Genomic DNA, 20,006 nt, shown 5'->3' with positions numbered 1-20,006 from the left:
ATTCCCCAAGCATTAACATTTTACTGTTTTACTGCATTTCTATTTCTCTCTCTCTCCTTCCCTCCTTCTCTCTGACCCCCCTCCCCCCACACACACATGTCCATAGATTTTTTTCTGAACTATTTAAAAATAAGTTACAGGCAGAATGCCCTTTACCTCTAACTACTTCAGGGAACTGCACACCTTTTTCAAGTGTTTGGGTCCAACCTGAAATCCAACCTGAGTTCAGATCATCCCTCTCCTGAGCTAGAATCAGAGAGTCCGGTGCAACCAGTGATCCAAAACCAAGTGACACTACATCCCAGGGTGACAGAGACCACTGTCCCAAGTGCAGGGGATTGCAGGAAAACGTCACAGGGGCCCAGTGCTTTCATCGTCCTTGCCCTCTCTCCTGAGTCCTTGCCTCTAACCTGGCTGGCTGCCTTCTTGCTGGCATGCCCTGACTGTTCCCTGTGGATTCCCTGAGGTTCACCCTCTCTGGGAAGCCATCCCTGGCTATCCTAGCTCCTGAGACTCTTCTTTCTGCCCTCCTCCCAAGAACCACTGGTTCCTAGCCCTCACTGAACTTAGAAAATGTTTTGTATCTCTGCCCCCACCTCCCTTGTAGGAGCCTGAGAGCTGAACCCCAGTTGGACACATGGGCACCCAGTCACATCTGAGCTAACTGCCAGAACCAGCCCCACTGGGGGGCCATCTGGCTCTGAGGGTTACTGGGGACAGGGGTAAAGGCTGGGGCTTGAAGACCATGCCTCCTGCATTATTCAGGTAGAGAACACAGGAACTCCATGGATCAGGCAAGGCCCTCCACCCTCCCTTCTTCTCCCGAAGACCCCCAAAACTCACCAGTCAGTGCCCTCAGCCAAATACCTGGGCTGAGGTGTCTGGAGTTGGTGGCCAAAGTCGAAGCTGGGGTGGAGTCGATGGGGGTGGACAGACACGCGCTCCTGACTCCTCCTGCACCAGAAGGGAAAGGAGGGTCCGTGGTGTCAGGGCTGCCCAGGGCCCGCCCAGCTCCCAGAAGCTCCGAGCAGCCCTAGCCAGCCTCCAGAGCAGCGGGCTTTGCCCCTCTTCCCAAACTCTAAGGAGGTTTCCCAGCTGCTCAGCAGCCAATATGTCAGACATTCCTGCTCTGTCGGACAGCCCACTGGACTGAGGCCTCTTCCTGGGTTTGTCTGCAGCCGGCCACCTGCACACCCAGGCTCCTTGTCTCCTCTGCTCCTTCTCCTACTCCCCTTGTCCTTGGTTGGCTGTCTTCAAGACACTCACTCAGATCTGCCTCCTGCAGGCTCTCCCACCCCTGTGCACCCTCTGTTCCCACCATGCCCTTCTCTCCTTCACCCTCTCCTCAGCTTTCATAGAGCAGGTCAAAGCCACCTCCTGCCAGAAGGCCTCCCTGAACACTCCAGTCACGGTGACCTCTCCTCCTCCAACACCCACCTGCCTCACTCACCTTTTGTCCCAGGCACCCACCCCTGTAGCTACGGATGCTTACGGCCTTAGATATCATCTAGCCCCGAGGTTCTCCTTAGATATCATCTAGCCCCGAGGTTCTCCAAGGGGCTCCCAGCACCCCCGGAAGTCCCTCCCTAGGATTTGTGAGCTCAAAACTATTTTTATAATAATACTATGATGTTCTTTACTTTTTCATTTTCTCACAAGTGAACATTTGTGACATGTGATTCTGCAACAGAAGCAGACACAAGAACACAGCTGTCTTCTATTTCACCAGGCATTAAAGAGATTTGCAAATATGTTTTAAGGAGGGGGGGGTCACTCTCCTTACCACATTAATATATAGCTATTTTTCAAAAATATGTTATTGGCATTCACATATAATGAGTTTGTTGTTATTTTTCAGTGAATTGGTAACTTTTTTAATTTCTCTTTTAATTTTTAACAGAGTAAATATCAAGCCATAACCATAAACATGGAAACTGGAGCACTGCTGGTCCAACTCTTTCTCTTGACAGTTGAGGCTCCTGAGGGGTAGCAATTTGCCAGGGCTCACGCCTCCCCAACCCACCCCAGCCCCTTCGGACACTTTGATTAGTGTTGGCTAACTTTATTCTCCATTTGTTTCATAACTGGTCTCTCCAACCAGTCCAGGGGCTCTTGAAGACAGGGCTGAACCGGCCATGAACTTTTGTATTCCCTACGGATCTTGTGTTTTACAGCCAGGTGATCAGGAAGCTAGTGGGGACCTAAAGGGTCCACAGTCAAATATTCCACAACCTGCAAAATACCCCTGTAAGCACATGACCACCAGTTATCCAGCTCCTGTTCCCGTGCCTGGGCAATGTGTCAGGGACACACACTAGGGAGCCTGTGTGGAGTCGAGGTAGCGCTGCTCACTGCTTGAAATGAATTCCCCCAGCTGGAGCAGAAGCTGCCTGTGCGCAGACCCACTACGTGACCGCGGTCCTGCCCTAGGCCCCGCCACCGCCGGCCCTAGAAAACACCCACCTGGGGTGCGAGACCAGCCTGCGGTGCTGGGCTTCCAGGAGCTGCTGCTGCAGGAGGTATTGCTGGTGCAGGGCCTGAGGTAGGAAGGAGGGACCTGTGACGTCCTGGAACTGCAGGGTGGGCAGCGGGGTCAGCGACTGGTGCAGGGCTCCGCTGTGCTGGTGGGCCGGGGCCATGTGGGCGCTGAGGCCCGGCTGCGACTGCACGGGGTGGGCCAGGGGGAAGTCGGGCGCGAGCTGCTGTGGCTGCGGGGGGCCCAGGTGGAAGTGGCGGCAGGAGGTAGCGTGAGGATGCTGAGACCTTTGAAAGGGGGCACCTGGAGAAGCAAGGGCAGAAAGAAGACTCCTTGAAGACAGGCGCTGCACCCCTCCCCCACAGACCCGGTCACTGCCCACCCTGGGAACACCCTGCAGCTGGTGAGACTCAAGACCTTCGTTAGAACACAGCAATCTCATCACTTTTATATCCATATGGTCATCTTTCATGCTGCCAAGCCAAGGCCCCGTGCCTTATGTGTTGGAGGAGACATGGGGGCTTTCTTTAGTGAATAGATAAACATCATTTTTAAAATTAACACACTTGTTAAAGGAGTTTTAAGGCCCCTGAGGCTGATTGGCCCTCTTGAAAAATACTCCTCCCAGGCAACCTCATGACCTCTCTACCTTTCCTAATAGATGCCACACAGAGAACCCTGAGCCCAGCCTAGCCAGGCTCTGAACTTCCCCAGAGCCTCAACTACCTGGGACCCAGCCCCTATGGAGCCCTCATTTCCAGAGAGAAAACAACCAGAAGTTGTTTTCCGTGCAGTTTTAAGAGAAAAAAAAAAAACAAACCTGACCACATAAATAATAGTTTAACAATGTGTTATAATACTATAATTTATTTAAAAGCAACCATTTCTAGGAATAAGTTGGGCACAGCCAACATTTAATCAAGTCTCCATTACTTTTCTAAATAAAGTTGACTTTGGTGACAAGCAAAGATGTAGCCCTTGGCCCTGGAGTCTCCAGTAAGGCCAGGACGAGGACTCGGCCCCTCAGGAAGGTTTGAAGAGGCTTCCTGCTAACCACGGCAGGTTCGGCTCCCTCCCAAACCTTACTAAAAGGAGACCAAAGGAAGAGAGAGCAGATAAACAGACCAGGACAGAGAGAACAGGAGAGGTGACATCAACAGGCAACAGATGTCAACAGATGTCTGGAAGACAGAAAGCAGATGGAGGAATTAGCAGAGCTGAGAAATCAGAAACTGAGCTCCCACTGAAGGGATGGACGGTCAACACAAAGGGCAACTGATCTTGCCACACGTGCTGAACGGGTCAGGAGCGGGAGGCGGTGGCTACTGTGGAGCTGAAGACAGGGAGGCAATTTGAGCCTGTATGAGGAGCAGGTCTGCTGGGGCCCCTCCCCTCACCCTGGCAGTATGTAGGGAAACACAGGCAGAGGGGTACAATAGAGAGGGGAGGGCGCAGCACCATGCTCGAACTGTGGGGTTAGGGGAACATCTCCAATGGATCTTTGGAGACCCCTGCCCCCTTCTGCCACTTGGTTCTGAAAGAACTGTCACCCAGGTGCCCTTTCCCCACACCCACCATAGCCCTGGACTGGAAACGGCCCCAGAAAGAGCTCTACAGATACTTCTGGTTGGGAGTACCCCAAGAAAGTGGCTGGATCCCCAGTTGGCCACTCTATAATGAAGCCTGTAGGTTGCAAAATACACACACAACTTCTGGAAGGTTTTAGTGACCTATTCTTCAATATGAGCAGACAGTCCGAGGTGACCAGTCTCTTGAGGAGGATTACAAAATGAAAAGAGACAGAGAATATACAAATATTTTTGAAAAGAAGAAGAAAGAAAAGAAAAGAGAAATGAACTCAAGGGAACCAAGGTAATGCAAGAACCAGGAAAAAAATAAACTTTAAAACACTCGTTAAACTCTTCAGAGAAATAAGATTCTGGATCCATGAAAAAACAAGAAGTTCTTTTAAAAGGAGCAATGAAAAAACAAGAGAAAGAGAGAGCTCTTGGAAATTAAAAATACAAGAGTGAAGTCTGAAATTCAACGGAAGAAACACTGGGGAAATTTCCCAGGAAGTAGAAGTAGGCCATCGGAACTAGGAGAAAAAGGAGACGAACAGTGAAGCGTATGGTCAGAACATTCCACATTGACTAGTAAGAGAGAAAGAACAAAGAAAATACCAGGGAGACAATTGTGAAGGAAATTTACAAAAAAATATTTCCCAGAACTGAGAGTCTGAGTGTCTGGATAGAAGAGCCCCTGAGTGCTGGGAAAATAGATGGGAGAAGAAACCCACACCAAGGCATCTGACTGTGAAATGTCCAAACGATGGGGCAGAGAGATGGTTCTAGCACCTTCCAGAGAGAAAAAGCAGACGGGGGCCACACAAAGGGTCAGGACGCAGAATTGCAAGAGATTTTTCAAAAGCAACATTGGAAGCTTGAAAACAGTAAAGCAACTGCCTTCAAGATCCTGAGTGGGGGGTAGGGAAGAGATTTTTAATCTAAATTCTGTGCTCAGCAAACTATTAATCAAGCGTAAGGATAGAATTAAAGCCATTTTCAAACATGCAGGGTCTGAAAAATCAACCTTCTCCACACCCTTTCTCAGAGAAACTCAGAGAGAGGAGCAAAGAAATCGCAGGGCAGGGGTGGCCCCCAAAAGAGGCAAGGTTACCTGTACACACAGCTGTGCAGGGGCTCCAGCAAGCATTTCAAGGGGAGCAGGAGGGTGGGCACTCCGAGAGGGTGTGGCAGGGAGGTGGAAACGAGGGGATTGCCGAAGGATGTGGCCACATGAACATAGTATTTGGAGGACTTTTACAACTTGACAGAGAATTTGGTAAGAATTTGTAAAAACATCACAGAAAGCAAGACAACCCCCCACCCAAAAAATGAGGTAATTGTAACCTCCAGGAAGACAAAAAGTTGAGCAAGAAAGTGTAACTATTATGCACTACTCGGTTTATCAGTCAGCAGTATTTATTATTAATAATAAAACAAACACAATAAACCGAAGACCAGAAAAGGACATTTCCTCCATAATAAGAAGAAAATAGCCCATGTCGAAATTGGAAAGTCAACAAAGAGCAGTATGAGCATTTGTTTAAATATGTACTGAGTAACTTCTGTGTCAGGGGGTGCAGGCCCAGGGAAGAGCTAGACGTGCCCAGCATCAGGGGAGCTGGGGCGGGGAGGTCAAGGGGCAGGCAGTCACCGTTTCGCTAAATGTCTGATGTGGGTGCTGTTCAACTTTGTAGATGACCTGCATGTTGGTGAGAGATTTTTTTAAATGTTTTAAAAATAAATATTTGCAAAATAAAATAAAAATAGTTTCTGACTGCCCTCACGTGAGCCAGAAAAGAATTCTCTAGAACCTTAATTCCCACAAGCATCCTGGATAAGTAGGGCCCCTCGGCCTGGTGAATTCTGGCTTCCAGGAGTCCAGGGGCTATGGCCTAAGCAAGGAGGTGAGAGGCACGCCCCTAGCCTGACAGCAAGGCTCCATCCTCCTGATCCCCACTAACCCACCCAGTTCCCCACCGCCATCCATGTTGGTCTCCTGAAATCTCCAGATGTGCCACGCTCATTCCCATCCATAAAGGTCACCTCTTAGCTCTTCTGAAAATGTCTTTCCTGTGCACCAGCCCTGGGGGACGCCTTTCCCCTCCGAGTTCCCACAGAACACCCAGTCTGCGCCACTCATGGGACAACTGGCAGTGGCTGCCTTGAGCTGCTTCTTCACACTCCACCCCCCACCCCCGCTGGCTGATGCTGGCTGAGCATCATGCCTCCCTTGGAGCTCGCGTTCAGTGAAGACCTGGCTGGCTGACTGTTGGAGCAACTGAGCGAAAGACAGCGGCTCACGGGGATGGAGGCACTGAGGCTGGCTCAAGTCAAACTGGATTGAAATTGAAGGGGAAGGGGGTGGCAAAGGGGGCTCACTGGACTCTGGGTTTTAAAACTGTGGCTTAGCAGAGACAGGTCAGGCGGGGCCGGCCAGTGTCCTCCCCCTTGGGCACTGGTGGACTGCCTCTCACCGCCAGGAAAAGCAGGGTCATCTCTTTCACAAAGCCTTCCTGCCACAAGGGTGCCCGCTCTGAGAGGCAGAGCCTTCAGGTTTGTATGGAGGCCGTGTAGAAAGACGAGCGACTGAGTGCGCGAGCTGGGAGAGGTGGCCACTCCCCTGTAACCTGTGCCCTGGAAAGTGAGAACAGGTGCCCTCTCTCCAGAATGGGCAGCAAGAGAAAAGTGAACAAAAGTATCTATTTGTCCCATAAGGTTCCAGACAATTTGTACCTGTAAAGCTTCTTTTTTTAATTTTTTTAATTTTCAATTTAATCTTTATTGTATTTTTTCCATTACCATTTAGTCCCTGTATACCCCCCTCCCCCCAGCAGTCACCACACTGTTGTCCATGTCCATGAGTCCTTTTTCCTTTCTGCTCAGTCCCTCCCCACCTTCCCTCCCCCCATCCCCCACCGAGCTGTCATCCACAAAGGTCCTTTAACTCCCATTTTGGGACTCTGTTTCCACTCCCCTGTCGTCTCCACGCCCAGAGGGTCCTCATCCTCAGCACCCTGCTCAGAAGGGAGCCGAAGCCAGGAAACACCCAAGCAGGGGCCCGCACCTCTCCGCAGCCCTGTGTCATGTGGGGTCTGTGAAAGTGGCAGATAACCGCTGTTCTCTTTGGTCTCTGAGACCACAGGAGTGAAGTCCAAAGGGTGGAACATCTGGGCCCATGACAAGCCGATGATCAGTGACATCTGAACAACACTTACATCCCCAGAGCGCCGCCCCCCATCAATAGACAACCTACAATTTTTCCCATTAGAGTTACTCTGTGAGTTAAAACACAATCTCCATAGGATCTGAGGACTGACTGAGGGAGGGATGGGGGTGAGGCCAAAAATAAATAAATAAATAATCTCCAGATGTCCCTGATTATACTGTCCATTTATTTCCCTGGGGCTGAAATGCCATCGACTGCAAGGTTCACCGTGAGCTAAGGAACATTTTTAGGGAGTGCGGAGAAGGAAGGATCTCCCAGAAACAAACAAAATAACCTACTAAAGAAACACATCAAGTGTAAGGCACACATTTGTTTCAGAAATGAGAAGAAAAACATGTGCATCTTAGAATTCAGGAAATCGATGTTGACAGTTAACACCCCTCACCGAGAGCTGGCTGGGTGCAGTACCTTCCAGCCTGGGGTGTGAGGGAGGCTGGGGAGGGAGGCCCAGGTCAGCCTTGCGCAGCTGGGGCAGGGGAAGTGTGCACGGTGCGTCTCACCTGATGCCCGCCTGGCACACACAGGACCTAAGAGGTGCTTCACAAGTGCCCTGGGGCTGGTGGTTGATTCATGTCTAGTGGGCAGGGAGCCCAAACAGGCTGACAGCTGGAGTGAGTGGATCAGAGGGTGGAGGAAACCACAGGGCTTCACTGGAGGGAAAGGTAAGGGAGAAGCAGAGGACTCAGGGGCCCAGGACTTAGGCAGGTATGTGGCCATAACAGTGATAGAGGTCCCGAGTCCCTGGAAGGTTCAGTGACAGAGTGGAGATTTGAACCGAGGTCTTTCCTGAAAACCAGTGGTTGATGGGAAGGAGAGGGCAGAGTCAGGGAACCCTGTTTGATAAAGCAGAGGTAGCAGTGAGGGGACCTCCAAGCAGGCTCGTGGCACAGAAACAGGTCCAGGATGCCCAGAGGACACATGGACCCTTCTGTGGTTTCCTCTGGCCTGGGGATGAGGGGAATGGCATCACAGGGGTGCAGAGGAGCCTCTAGGTGGGGCCTGGGCAGGAGCAGAGAGGAGCTGGGCCAAGAAGTTAGAGTGCCAGAGACCGTGACGAAGGCAGAGAGCCAGGGGGCTGCATGGGGCTTCTCCGCAGCAGGCGGCCCCCTGAGCTTCAGGGATATCTCTGTCTTCTAATCTGGATCAGTGTGGTCACCCTGAAGTAAGGCAGCTTTCATCCTTAACAGCCCAGGGCTGAGAGCAGCGGCCCCCAAGCCCTCACCTGACGTGAACAGCAAAGAATAGGCCATGCTGTGGAGCAAGGACAAGGGCGGCAACCCGACATCTCCTTGGCCTGCCTGTGGCCCACCCCGGCCTCCCCAGTGATGACCACCTCTGCCACTGGGCACCTCCGCCAAAAGGCTGGCCCAAAAAAGGCTGGCCCAGCATCCCTGTCGCAGGCCCACCAGCCAACCAGGACCAAATCTCCCCCCACTCCTCCCGGGCATATGGGACCCTGGGAGGGTGGGGTGGGAACCAAACTGTCCTGGTCTCCAGGGAAACTGGTCTGGTGTGTCCCATCCTCCACAGGCCAGTTCTCAAGGTGTCAGGTTCCCGGCTGTCACTCAGCACATTGACCCAGTGGCACTCTCCCTCACAGTGGGGGCAGGACAGGCCTCAGGAAGGGGAGGGGTTACTGGGAGGCCCCAGGATGGTGGGGGCAGAGAGGATGGTGGCAGGCAGCTAGCTGGCAGGGACCAGGGACCTGAAGGTTCAGGCTTGTCAGTGCTGAGCACTTCCTCAAAGCTAGGGCCGGAATCAGATGGTACTCCTTTCTGAAACTCCAGCTCTCAAGTTGCAAAGAAAACTAGTCTTTTGAAAAGCAAATATCTGATCTCACAAGAGACCAGTGGGGAAGGCCTCTGCCACCAGAGGCTCTCAGAGCCAGGCAGAGTTACTAGGGCAAGTGCTCAGCCGGTGGGCAGGGCGCCTCCCCTCACTGTCAGACCTGGACGTGAGGTTGGCCTTCTCCTGGCCCAGTTTCCATGATGTTAACATCTGGTCCTACACACCTGCTAAAATCTCTCTGCTGGCTAGGGCCACAGACGTCTCCTGGCCAGGCCTCTGATCTTGCTCCTGGGAAGGTGTTTGCGAACTGAATGCTGTGATGACCCCAGGGTCCCACAGCTGGGCAGCCCAGGCCGAGGTCTCCTGCCCCAACCCCTACTGAGATGAGCGTGTGTGTCCTGTTGCCACGTCCAGCATTTGAAGTGGGTTGGAAGCAGCGAGTAGCAGGGCAGACAAGTGCGGACCTTCAAAATCCACCTTCCAAATGGATGCCGCATTACCCTAACACCCAGTCCGGAGCATTCTGTCCCCTGCCCAAACTCTCCTCCTGGTGTTTCTCCCTCTCACCTTTCTTCTCTCCCCTCCCAGCCCCCACGGGCCTTGCCTGCCTCCAGGCCCACATGGGCCATTCTCTGCCCCCTGTTCCTACTACCCTACCTCGCTGGACAGGTGCATCCTATCCAGCCTCAACCACCCAAGACAGATCTTAACTCTGAGGTGTAATCACCCCGCTGGATGAGACTCCCCTTTCCACTGGACTTGTGGCATTTGCCTACAATGCTTGGCATTTTATTTGTGGACACATTTTATCTTCAATGATAAGCTGTGAAGTGAATGTCAAATTCACTTGTCAAATTTCACAGGTCAAATACCACGCAGCAAATGCCCTTTGTTCTTAGAGGGGGCTTAGGGGTCTTCCAAGAGGGGAGGGAGGGGGAATGGGAGAATGGAAGAGAGAGGAGAGAAAAGAAGTGGGAGGAAAGAAAAGGAAGAAGACCTCCATTATCATAAAAATATGAAATATCAAATTATTATTAGCTCCTGAGGAAATATGGTTCTTCACGGAATCACTCTGAACAATCACACAAATAATCAAGCTAAATGAGGCTTGGAGATCGTCCAGCCTTCATTCTACAGAAGAGGACCCCGAGGCTGGAAAATGTAGGCAGTTTGTCCCGGTGCTCTTGGGTAGTTATGTCTGAGCTGGGGCTGGAGGCAAGCCTCCCGAGTCCCAGTGCCGGGTGCTCTCCCCCAGCCTGCCATCTCAGGGACCCCTCTCCCACACCTGGATCCTCATATGCCCACATATGTCTGCACACGATGCTCCCAGAGAGAATCCTCCTGCCCAGAAATGACATGCCCGTGGCCCTGGCAGTCTCACCTCCCCTCCCCACCCCTCATCCCTCTCCCTAGCCCTCCGCCCTCCAGGGGAAGCCCATTCCCACCTGAGGAAGTAACCACAAACTGACAAGAGACCCACTACTCATGCCCACAGGGAAGGGTTTTGAATGTCTCCTGTAGGAGATGCTGAGGAACAGCCGTGGTAAGATTGCTTAGGTTTGGTCCAGTCCACTGTGGCCAGTGGCCCCAGGCTTACTCCCTAGCCTAAGAAAATGCCTAGGACAAACCCCAGTTTTATAGAGGAGGCCCAGGTGTTTCCAGCCCATTGGGTGCTTCTGTCACAAGGCAAGTCCTATGGGGCCCCTCAAAATCCTCATGGGAAAGGCTTTCTTTAGGCCCTACATTTCACAGGGTTCAACTGATAGAAAGGGATGGGAGAAACTTCTGGGGTACTGGCACCAATTCCTGAGAGCTCAGATGAACATGGGCACGTGTAAAAGGGGCTCTGATGATGGAGACAGCTGAAGCATGGTGTGAGCAGGGAAGAGGGGACTCAGGGTCAGGGAATAGCTGTGGGCCACAGGATTAAGCTCATTTGGGTAGATTTGGATCAACATAAGGAAGACATTTCTTTGAAGGTCACATTGTTCCCCAAAGTTTCTCGTCATTAGGGATGTCCATGCAGAGGCCAACTAACTTCCCAGTGGAGGAATGGGAACCCTGGAATCTCCAGGTCCCATTCTAAACTCACCATGAGATGATACAAATTCACCGCAAGCCCCAGCTTCTGCCTGATCATAGTTAGGCCAGACTGGTCCACAAAAGCACATTAACTCTGGCCTGGGTGGTAGGGAAAGGGGGAAGGAGCCTGGTAGCAATGAGAGAGCCAACTGAGTACTCAAGGCCCAAGTCTGGAGACCTGAGCCCAGGTGCAAGCCACAGGCAGGTGTCCAAAGACAGACTCCCTGTTCCACTCAGTGTGGCCCCCCCCCCAGGAGCTTCCTCTGCTCACTGCACTGATACAGCTCAGAATCCCATTTCCTGCATCTCTGAGCCTCCCAGTGGCCCACCCTGACTTTGCCATCCTGGGACGCATCCAAGTTCCATGTGACTAGGTAATACATCCTTTGCAATCCACCCAGATGCAGGCTGCTTGGGGAAGCATAGAGGAAACTGGGGAAATCTTGAATGGTGGGACCAGGAGTCAGGGGTATACTTCACGAGTTAACTGCTTGACTACAAACCAGACAAATCAAAGATGAAGAATATGGAGACCAGGCCATTTGCCCAGAACCCAGCTTCCTAGGCTGTCCTTCCCGGCTTCCTACACCAGGTCAATCAGTTTAACTACTTTTGCTCCAGTCCGATCAACCCCAGGAGGTCTATTCCCTGGCTTGGCTCTGTGGGCTGCCACAGGTATGCTTTCCTCCTCCCTCCCTGTAATTTGGTTGCCTCACCAACAGAGGAGCACAGGGCCTGGAAAGGAAGTGATCTGCCCAAAGGGATCCCTTACACCCAGGAGCAGCTTTGTGAATGCTTCCCCAGGGCCAGTCTTTGATCTCTAATGAAAATTTCAGCTTCTTCCAGGGAACTGAATTCCCAACTCTCGAGACACAATGTTCCATCCTAAGGAAGCCCACTTGCCCATGGGCATGAGAAAATTAAACAGAAAACTTCTAGCAAGCAGCAAAGGGACAGTTTTGGTTCCAGTTGTTGTGAGGGGCCAGGGGTCTAAGGGAAGGGGACAGGGTGGTGTCTGCTAGACAATCCCCATGGGTAACAGGACAGCCTTCTGGGCATCATCCACCCTAGAAGGTACCTTTTCTCCCTCTAATGCCAAAGAGGGTTGTAAAAACATTCCCATCACAGTCAGAAAAGGACATACTATGGAGGGCATCTATGGTCAGAAGCCCTCGCTCTATAAAAGCTGGACCTGGCTCTGTCTCATTCGCCTATATCCCTAGTGCCTGGCACAGGTCGTTTTTGTTTTTCAATTTATTTTTTTATTGACTTGAGAGAAAGAGAAACATCGATTTGTTGTTCCACTTACTTATGCATTCATTGGTTCCTATTTGTGCCCAGACTAGGGATCCAACCTGCAACCTTCGCATATTGGGATGATGCTTTAACCAAATGAACTACCCAGACAGGGCTTGCACAGATCTTAATACATAGTAAAACCTTGCTGATGAATGAATGAATGAATGAATATGAATAGTTGAACATGTAGAAAGTAGCATCTTGCTAAAAGCCTTGGCAGTATGTAAAGCAGGTGCCTCCCAGCGTTTTGCACTGTTTGCGTGGTGGCAGAGGAACAAATGTAACTAAAGGGGCTGAGAAATGCTACAGACAAAAAGGCTGGAATTCTTTCAGTGAGTATTGGGGCCCAGTTGCAAGACCAACAGGGACTGAGGTAGCCCAGCGCAAGAGGTGGTCAGTGCAAATCACAGCCAGCTAACCCAGAAGAAAAAGCGGTTGCAGAGCCAGAGCAGACTGAGGAAGGAGGGGCCTGCCTTGCTGGTGGTATTGGTGGTAAGCCACATGTAGTTCTTGTAGGTCACGAGTTCAGACATTCTCCTAATATTCTTGATAAAAACTCAAACAAATTTTTTAAAAGGTAAATCCCCAAACCCCAGCAACTTTCACAAGGTGGTAGGGCACTCCCATTAGCATCGCTTGGTGCCCCAAACGGGCAGACCAAGTTCAGAAAAGCCACTTCGACAGAGCCTCCTCCTCCTGAGGTTTACAAAACGCATGTTCCACTTACACAAAGGCCCCGTGAACACTGGGGACAGGACTGAGGGGAATACTGTTCGATGGCCTCCCGTTTCCCCCAGGAGAATTGTTTCTTCTGAGCTTGTGTTCTCCCGGCACCTGTGCCCTGCTCCAAGCCCGGCTCTCAGGGCCCGTTCACTCTGAACCGCAATGGGGAAAATGTTAGGCGTGGCTTTTCTCCGGAGGAGTTATGCTTTGGCAACATCACATCATGAAGTTCTAACGGGGGGATTTCAGACAGCAGCCAGTGAGTCTGGGCACTGCGGGGGGCTCCCGGCCTCCCCATGCCCCTGAAATCAAATCTCATCTGCTGGTGGGTATCTGTTCTCTGTCAGGGGAAGCCACAGGCAATTAAATTAAGATTCCCAACTGTTATTGCTCATGGGGACCTCAGTCTAACACCCTGGGGTGTGTGTGTGTGTGTGTGTGTGTGTGTATGTGAGACAGAGAAAGAGACAAGGCAGAGGAAGGGCAGGGGCAGGACACTGGATGATATGCTAAGAGAAGAGAAAGGAAGGCAGGAGTGAAGGAGAGAACAGGAAGGGAGATGACAAGAAGGAGGAGGGTGGGGGGAGAGAAGATGCTGGGGAAAGGCAGGGCTATAGGTTTCTCAGAACGGCAGATCCCAGGCACCTAACCAGCAGCAAAGGCCCACCTCAAGTCACCTCAGGTGATTCCGTCAGCCCCTTGTCTGCCCCTGGCTTGGACCGTGACTGCCCTTGCCTTCGGACGCCTGATTGGCCCTCCCCTGGCAGGCCTGGTCCAGCTGTGCCCTTGCTCACTCAGCTTGTTGCTTCATAACCCGCATATTTATCATTTCAGGCCAACGTCCCTTCAACCAGGTCACCCAGCTGGACTAAGAGTCCCTGTGGGCCAAGACTGGGCCTGTGCCCACGGAGGTCAGCCCTGGGTAAGTCCTCAAGAAAGAGCTGAAGCACCTGGCTTTCTAGCTCTGGGCTGCAGCCTTCTGATCTGCTAGATGAGCACACAATGCCTCACCTGGCCACCTGGCCAGAGAAGCACTGTGAGACCGCACCTGTGAAAGCACCCCACAGAGGACAAATGCTTCTTAGCCTCCACTGGGCCCAGCCCAAGGCTGGCTAGAGAGATGGGGCTCAGAACACACCTACTCCTCACATGTCCCCTCTGTTCCCATCAAGCCCAGCATGGTCTGGAGTGAAATGCCAGGCAGGGGAGAGTGGCCAGGGCACCCAGCAACAGGCCGCCCCAGGGCTCCCTGCCAACAGAAGCTCTCTGGCTGGCCTCCTTCTTCCGCGATGAACCAGGGACCAGAGAGATTCATGGTCCAGTAATAGCATTCCCACTGGAGCCAAAAATCCTCCAGGAGGAAGCCAGTACTTTGGATTAAACATTGCTCTCTCTCATTCCTGCTTAAGATACAAATGCCCCTGAGACAGCAACACATTAAATCCCTAATGTTCAGTGTGGATGAACTTGCAAGGCTGTCTGTCTGTCCAGAGAGAAGGGAAAACCATGGAGATGTTGAGTGAGGAAGGGAGTGAAAGTGTCTCTCTGACCCCTGCCTCTATTGTATGAACAAACCCAAGCTAACCAGCTGGAGACTGAGAGACCATGTACAGCAGAGATAAACTGTCCCAGACGACCAGAGAGGCCACAGATGTATGAGTGAGCCCAAAGAAGACCAAAGAACTTCCCAGCTAAGTTCTTTGAGCCCAACCAAAATTATCAACCCACTGAGTTGTGAGCTAAATTAATGGCTGTTGTCTTAAAGCCAAACTTTGGAGTGGTTGTTATACCTAAAAGCTAACGGATACAAATGGTGTTGCCATTTATTGAGTTGCAGACTCAATTTTGAGTTATGCTCTTATTACTTTGAATGTGAGCCTGGATGCTTGGAGAACAAAATCCTTTCCTTTTCTCCCTGCAACATCCAGAGCTCAGGGGAGGGCTGGATGGCATCTGGGTGCTCACGTACACTTACTGGGTGGATAGATGGATGACTCCCTAAGCACAAGCCACGTCCCTTGTTCACCCTCCCCCCTACAAAGCCAGAGAGCTATTAATGCCTCCTCTTCTCCCCCCCCCCACTCTGCCTGTTGCTCCCCATGCTCCCCAGAGGGTTTGCTGTTGAACCTCGATTTCCTAGAGCTTTCATCAGCAATAGCAACAGAGAACTGAAACCCACAGTGTCCTTGAGAATGTGAAGCACTGGTTTTTAGCCTGTTTTGACCTCCCACAGCCAGCCTTTTCCCAGATGTGCTGGCAAACAGACAAATCAATTGTTTTGAGTTTTTCCTCCTCTCCACCCCCATGACATGTTAATTAACAGGGAAAATGCCAACAGCAAAGTCAAAAAGGCTGAGGACGATCCCCAGCCTTGAGTAGCCAGCTGGTGTCACACTGAGCACCTCAGCTCTTCCATCCAACGCTGGTGTCCATTTCCGAGGCTTTGGGAACTGCTTGCTGCCTCCCTGCTTGTCTTTCCGCCACCTCAGGTGCTCCGGATCCCCAGGAACTTCACTCCGGTCTTTCTCTGATGCCAACAGCAGTGTCAGTGCATCATATCACCTCTTACAAAGCATTTCCCAAATTCAGCCCCGCACCGTCCAGCACAGCAAATTATGGAAAGAAGCCCCATTTTAGAGATGAAGACACTGAGGCTCAGAGGGTTAGATGGACTTACCTAATATCACTAGGCCCAGGGCTGGGAATCTGGAGCCTGGTTTTCTGAGTCCGAGCCTGTCTTTCTCACCTTGTCATCACCATCAAAATACATTCTCAACAAAGGGCCAAGTACCCTGAGAGGGGCCTCTTACGCAAATTGCCGGCAAGGTTATTGTCTTAGGTCTCACAAGGGCATCTAACTGGTGTTAGTTAAGCTCTGGCCAAGGTCATCCCGGCCCAGGAGAGAGGGCACATTGAAATGACACAGAGGTTCTCCCAGGCCCTGAAACTGCCCCTGCCCCCATCTCCTGGGCTCCAGGTGTCATCTGAAGCCGGTGGGGTGTCCATGAGCTGAGAATAAAGGTCCATCTTGCCAGGTTCTTCAGAGGCCTTGCAGGACTGGTGGCTTAGATCTGGCCCTGGCCCCACACATACCCTCCTACAGCCCGGTGGGAGTGTGTGCCCCCCTCAGCAGCACTGTGGTGGCACCAAATGAAGATGTTTAATGGGGGTGAAGGGCCCCTCACATGGTCCTTCCCAGCTCCCACTGCACCCCTCCCTCTCCTCCAGAGCAAGGCGGCCATGAGGAGCAAACACGTGCTGTGTTTGCCCTTCTGGAGTCCGGGGGGGTCTGTGTGGGGGTGCGTGTGAGCACGTGTCCACGAGCATGTGCCTTAGTAGCCACAACCTGTCCCGTGACCTGCTGGAATGGTCAGACCAGACTACACACAGGCCTGGTTCACCACGTCAATTGTTTTTCTCTCTCTATTTTTTCAATCTTCACCCGAAGACTTTTTTTTATTGCTTTTTAGAGAGAGAGAGAGAGAGAGAGAGAGAGAGAGAGAGAGAGAAACATCGATTGGTTGCCTCTTGTAGGACCCCCAACCAGAGATCGAACACACAACCCAGGAATATGCCCTGACTGGGAATCGAACTGGCAATTTTTCGGTGCACAGGATGGTGCTCCAACAAAATGAGCCACAGCATCCAGGGCCAGGTCAATTATTTTTTCTATTAAATACCTGCTCTGTCTCCAGCACAATCTAGGGGGAATGAGGTATTTTCCCACAGGGGAGCAGTGGGATGCCTCCTCCTGGGGAGTCAGGAAAGTTGCATTCCCATCCAGTCTTAATCACTCACTTGCTGTGTGGCCCTAGACAAGTAGCCTACCCTCTCTGACCTTCAGCTTCCTGGCCTGCAAGATGGGCATAAGGATATAGCCATCGCTGCCTCCAGGACTGTCATGGATCCAGATGAGACACCCAGGGGTAAGGGGTTTTGAATAATGTAAAGTGACCTGTATACATTCGGCCCAGTATAAAAGATGCTGCAATAAGCATTTATATGACAGGAACCTGAGGGTGCTGCAATAGCTTGAGTTAAATGGTGTGGTTTGGATTCTAGTACCTGTGCAGCAAAAGTAAACATGCAGATTATTTCTGGAAGGATCCATGAGATCTGAAAATAGTGGTTCCCCATAAGGAGAGAACCTGGGTTGCTGGGGACAGGGGAGGAAGGGGAATGTGGTTTTTTCTGTGTGTGTGTATATATTATACATTTTATATTTATATAATGTATATATTATATATTATGTGTTATATATAGTGTGTGATATATACATTATATATAATGGCAGAAGAATATATATATAATGTATATGTGTGTATAACAGTGTGTGTGTGTGTGTGTGTGTGTGTATAATGGCAGAAGTAAGGCTCAGTTCCAGGAGCTGTGCAGAGCCCAAAGCCAGCAAGTGCCCTCTGAGTCCATTCAGAACCTATGGCTCAGACCTGCTTAGAAGGCCGGGGGAGGCCCTGCCCTGGTGTGCGCTCAGACGTACTGTGGGGTGAAGAGGGTCTCCCCAGGGACCCTCGGGTGTCAGCACATGTCTACTTCTGGATAAGGCTGGCTGGGGTGATGCTGCTTTATAAAAGGTGCCTTGGGTGTGAACTCGAGCATCAGGGTCCTTGGAAAGGACCAGGGCAGCTCGCCTTGTTCTAATCCCACTCTGGAGAGAAGAGGTCCTGGCAGGGTTCCCAGCTGGCAATGTGTTAACCAAACAGTTTTTGAAAACTGAGTTTAAGACCTGTCACCGAAGCAACCAGCTTGAACAGAGTGCCACAGAGCCCGGCTGCCCCTGTCTAAGGCAGGAAGACACCCGGAATACCGCCAGCTTCTCAAAGAGGGGGCTGCATTGTTGGAAGCTGAAGCATCCCTCACGCTTTGCATCCAAGGCCTTGGGACTTCTGGGGTGTTTAGAGGATCCTCATAAGGGAGACAGGGATGGTCTGCCAGTGAACTTGGCCAGCAGCTCCCCTTTGGGCCTCTGTGTCCTCCTCTACAACAGAGCACAGTGGTTCCTGGCCCAAGGTGTGACAGCTGGAGCATGGAAGGTGTTCACTCTGTGTTGGCTGTTAATAACATCTCCATTTCCATGACAGCTCCAGCCTGAGGTGGCCTTGTCCTTCTCCACGAGTGGGGTTTAGTCAGGACCACCAGCCATTGCCTTGGAGGGGGCATATTCCACAGCCAGCCTGCGGCTCAAAGGACCCTCCACCAGAGGCTGCAGCTGCTGGGGGCGCTGGGAAGAGGAAGTGAAGCAAGTGAGAAGAAACAGACAAAGGAGGCAGCCTCATCCGCAGTGGAGCTGGGCCTCCCCGGAGCCCTCCCCTCCGGCCATGTGGGGCTCAGCTCCCAGGGGGACGTTGACAGGAGGGAGCCTGCTCTCTGCCCTGATCCCCACTGTCTTCAGAGCCTGACAGGCAGCTGTGAGCAGCTACCAAGAGTCAATGACAGCAGCGGATGGCAGACAGGCAGGGACATGTTTGCCTGCAGGCTTAGTGGTGAGCCTCTGGCGCTGCCAGGCAACCAAGGAACCAGGGTGCAGGCCTGCCTCCAGCCAGCTGGCAGCCAGTACAAACCAGTATATGTCCCTTGGTCCCCACAGCCCCTGGAGTCTACCCTTTCCCAAACTAGGACATGTGGTTGTGGCAAGATTCATGGGCGGTTGTTCAATGTGAGGTCTGATTTTGAAAGAAGGGGGCAGGGAGACTTAAACCCCACGGGGGAAGGGGCTGCTTTTTGATTCCCCAGGCTCAGCGAAGAGCCATTCTCCCCAGCTGAGTTCGAGATCTGCAATTGGGGAAGGGAGGGCATTTAAAAATAGCACGGCTGACTCGAATACCTCTGCTCCCTGCCTGCTGCAAGTCATATCCAATTACTCTGCTGACAAGAGGCTTTTAGCCCAGGGAACCTGGCATCCCAGATGTCACTCCAGGGAGCTGGGCACCCTGGGCCCCAGCCCCGTCTTCTCCCAGTGGGCATCCACGGGTCTGGAAAAAAGGGATGGACAGATCATACACGCATGTGGCCCAGCCGCAGGACATAATGCAGACCTGTCTAGCTACTTTGCTGCATCTGGTTTCTTTGAACAATCTCCCCCAACCCCCGGTTTTTGTTCACATTGGGTGAACAGCCCCACATATCTGCCCCATGTCTGAGATTCCTCCAGTATAGCTTCACCCCTTTGGAAAGTGAAGACTTTTTCAAGATTCCCCACTAAGATCCAAGTGACCCTCCCTAGGATGGGTACTGAATCACAGCTGGGGACACAATAGAATGTCAACTCCATGGGGCAGGACCTCTGCTGTCTGGCTCACTGCTGACACACATCACAGTCTTACCAAATGTGCACTGAGGTGACTGCATCCGTAATAAGGGGGACTTGGCAGGAAGATGCCCATGGTCCCACACAACTCCCTCTCAATGGCCAAGGCGAGCAATAATCAGCTGACCCAGAAGCACCAGAAGCACGTGTCCCCATGATGACGCCTCACAGCATCATCTCATCGACAAAGGCCCAGCGCAGAGGCCTCTGCTCCCTTTCCTTTCTCCAGCCACCGCCACCGCAGTTATCTCTCAGCAGACTCGCCCAACCTGAAGAAACTTGCAGTGACCCCGTTGAACCAGCAAACGCCGGAGCGGAAGCTCACTCCTGCAAGGCCTCACCCCCTGCTCCACGCAGCTGTCCGTTCCTCTCTTAAACTCTCAAAATGATTGGATGCTCAGGGAACACTAACTAGGAGAGCTGTCATGGGCTGGACGGTGCCTGAATCCATTGCACATGTTTTTCCTGTCTTGTTTATGACACTTGTCACTTTCTACCCAATGCTTTGTCACAAGGAGC

At 51.9% G+C, this 20,006-nt stretch overlaps 1 protein-coding gene across 3 annotated transcripts in view; it reads right to left on the bottom strand.

The window, feature by feature from the left end:
- The window catches only part of ARK2C (arkadia (RNF111) C-terminal like ring finger ubiquitin ligase 2C), a 107,819-nt gene that overhangs the window by 17,493 nt on the left and 70,320 nt on the right, over window positions 1-20,006 (bottom strand). For all 3 annotated transcript variants that reach the window (XM_045187902.2, XM_024580682.3, XM_045187901.2), the window contains exons 2-3: window positions 2,464-2,779; window positions 844-954 (exon numbers count right to left, since the gene is read on the bottom strand). In XM_045187902.2, the coding sequence (XP_045043837.2) occupies window positions 844-954; window positions 2,464-2,639 (287 nt within the window). In that variant the 5' untranslated portion in view covers window positions 2,640-2,779. The remainder of the gene's footprint in view (window positions 1-843; window positions 955-2,463; window positions 2,780-20,006) is intronic.

Source organism: Desmodus rotundus, chromosome 10, assembly GCF_022682495.2.
Source record: "Desmodus rotundus isolate HL8 chromosome 10, HLdesRot8A.1, whole genome shotgun sequence".
Lineage (NCBI taxonomy): Eukaryota > Metazoa > Chordata > Mammalia > Chiroptera > Phyllostomidae > Desmodus > Desmodus rotundus.
This window is presented reverse-complemented; position numbering and strand designations above follow the sequence as displayed.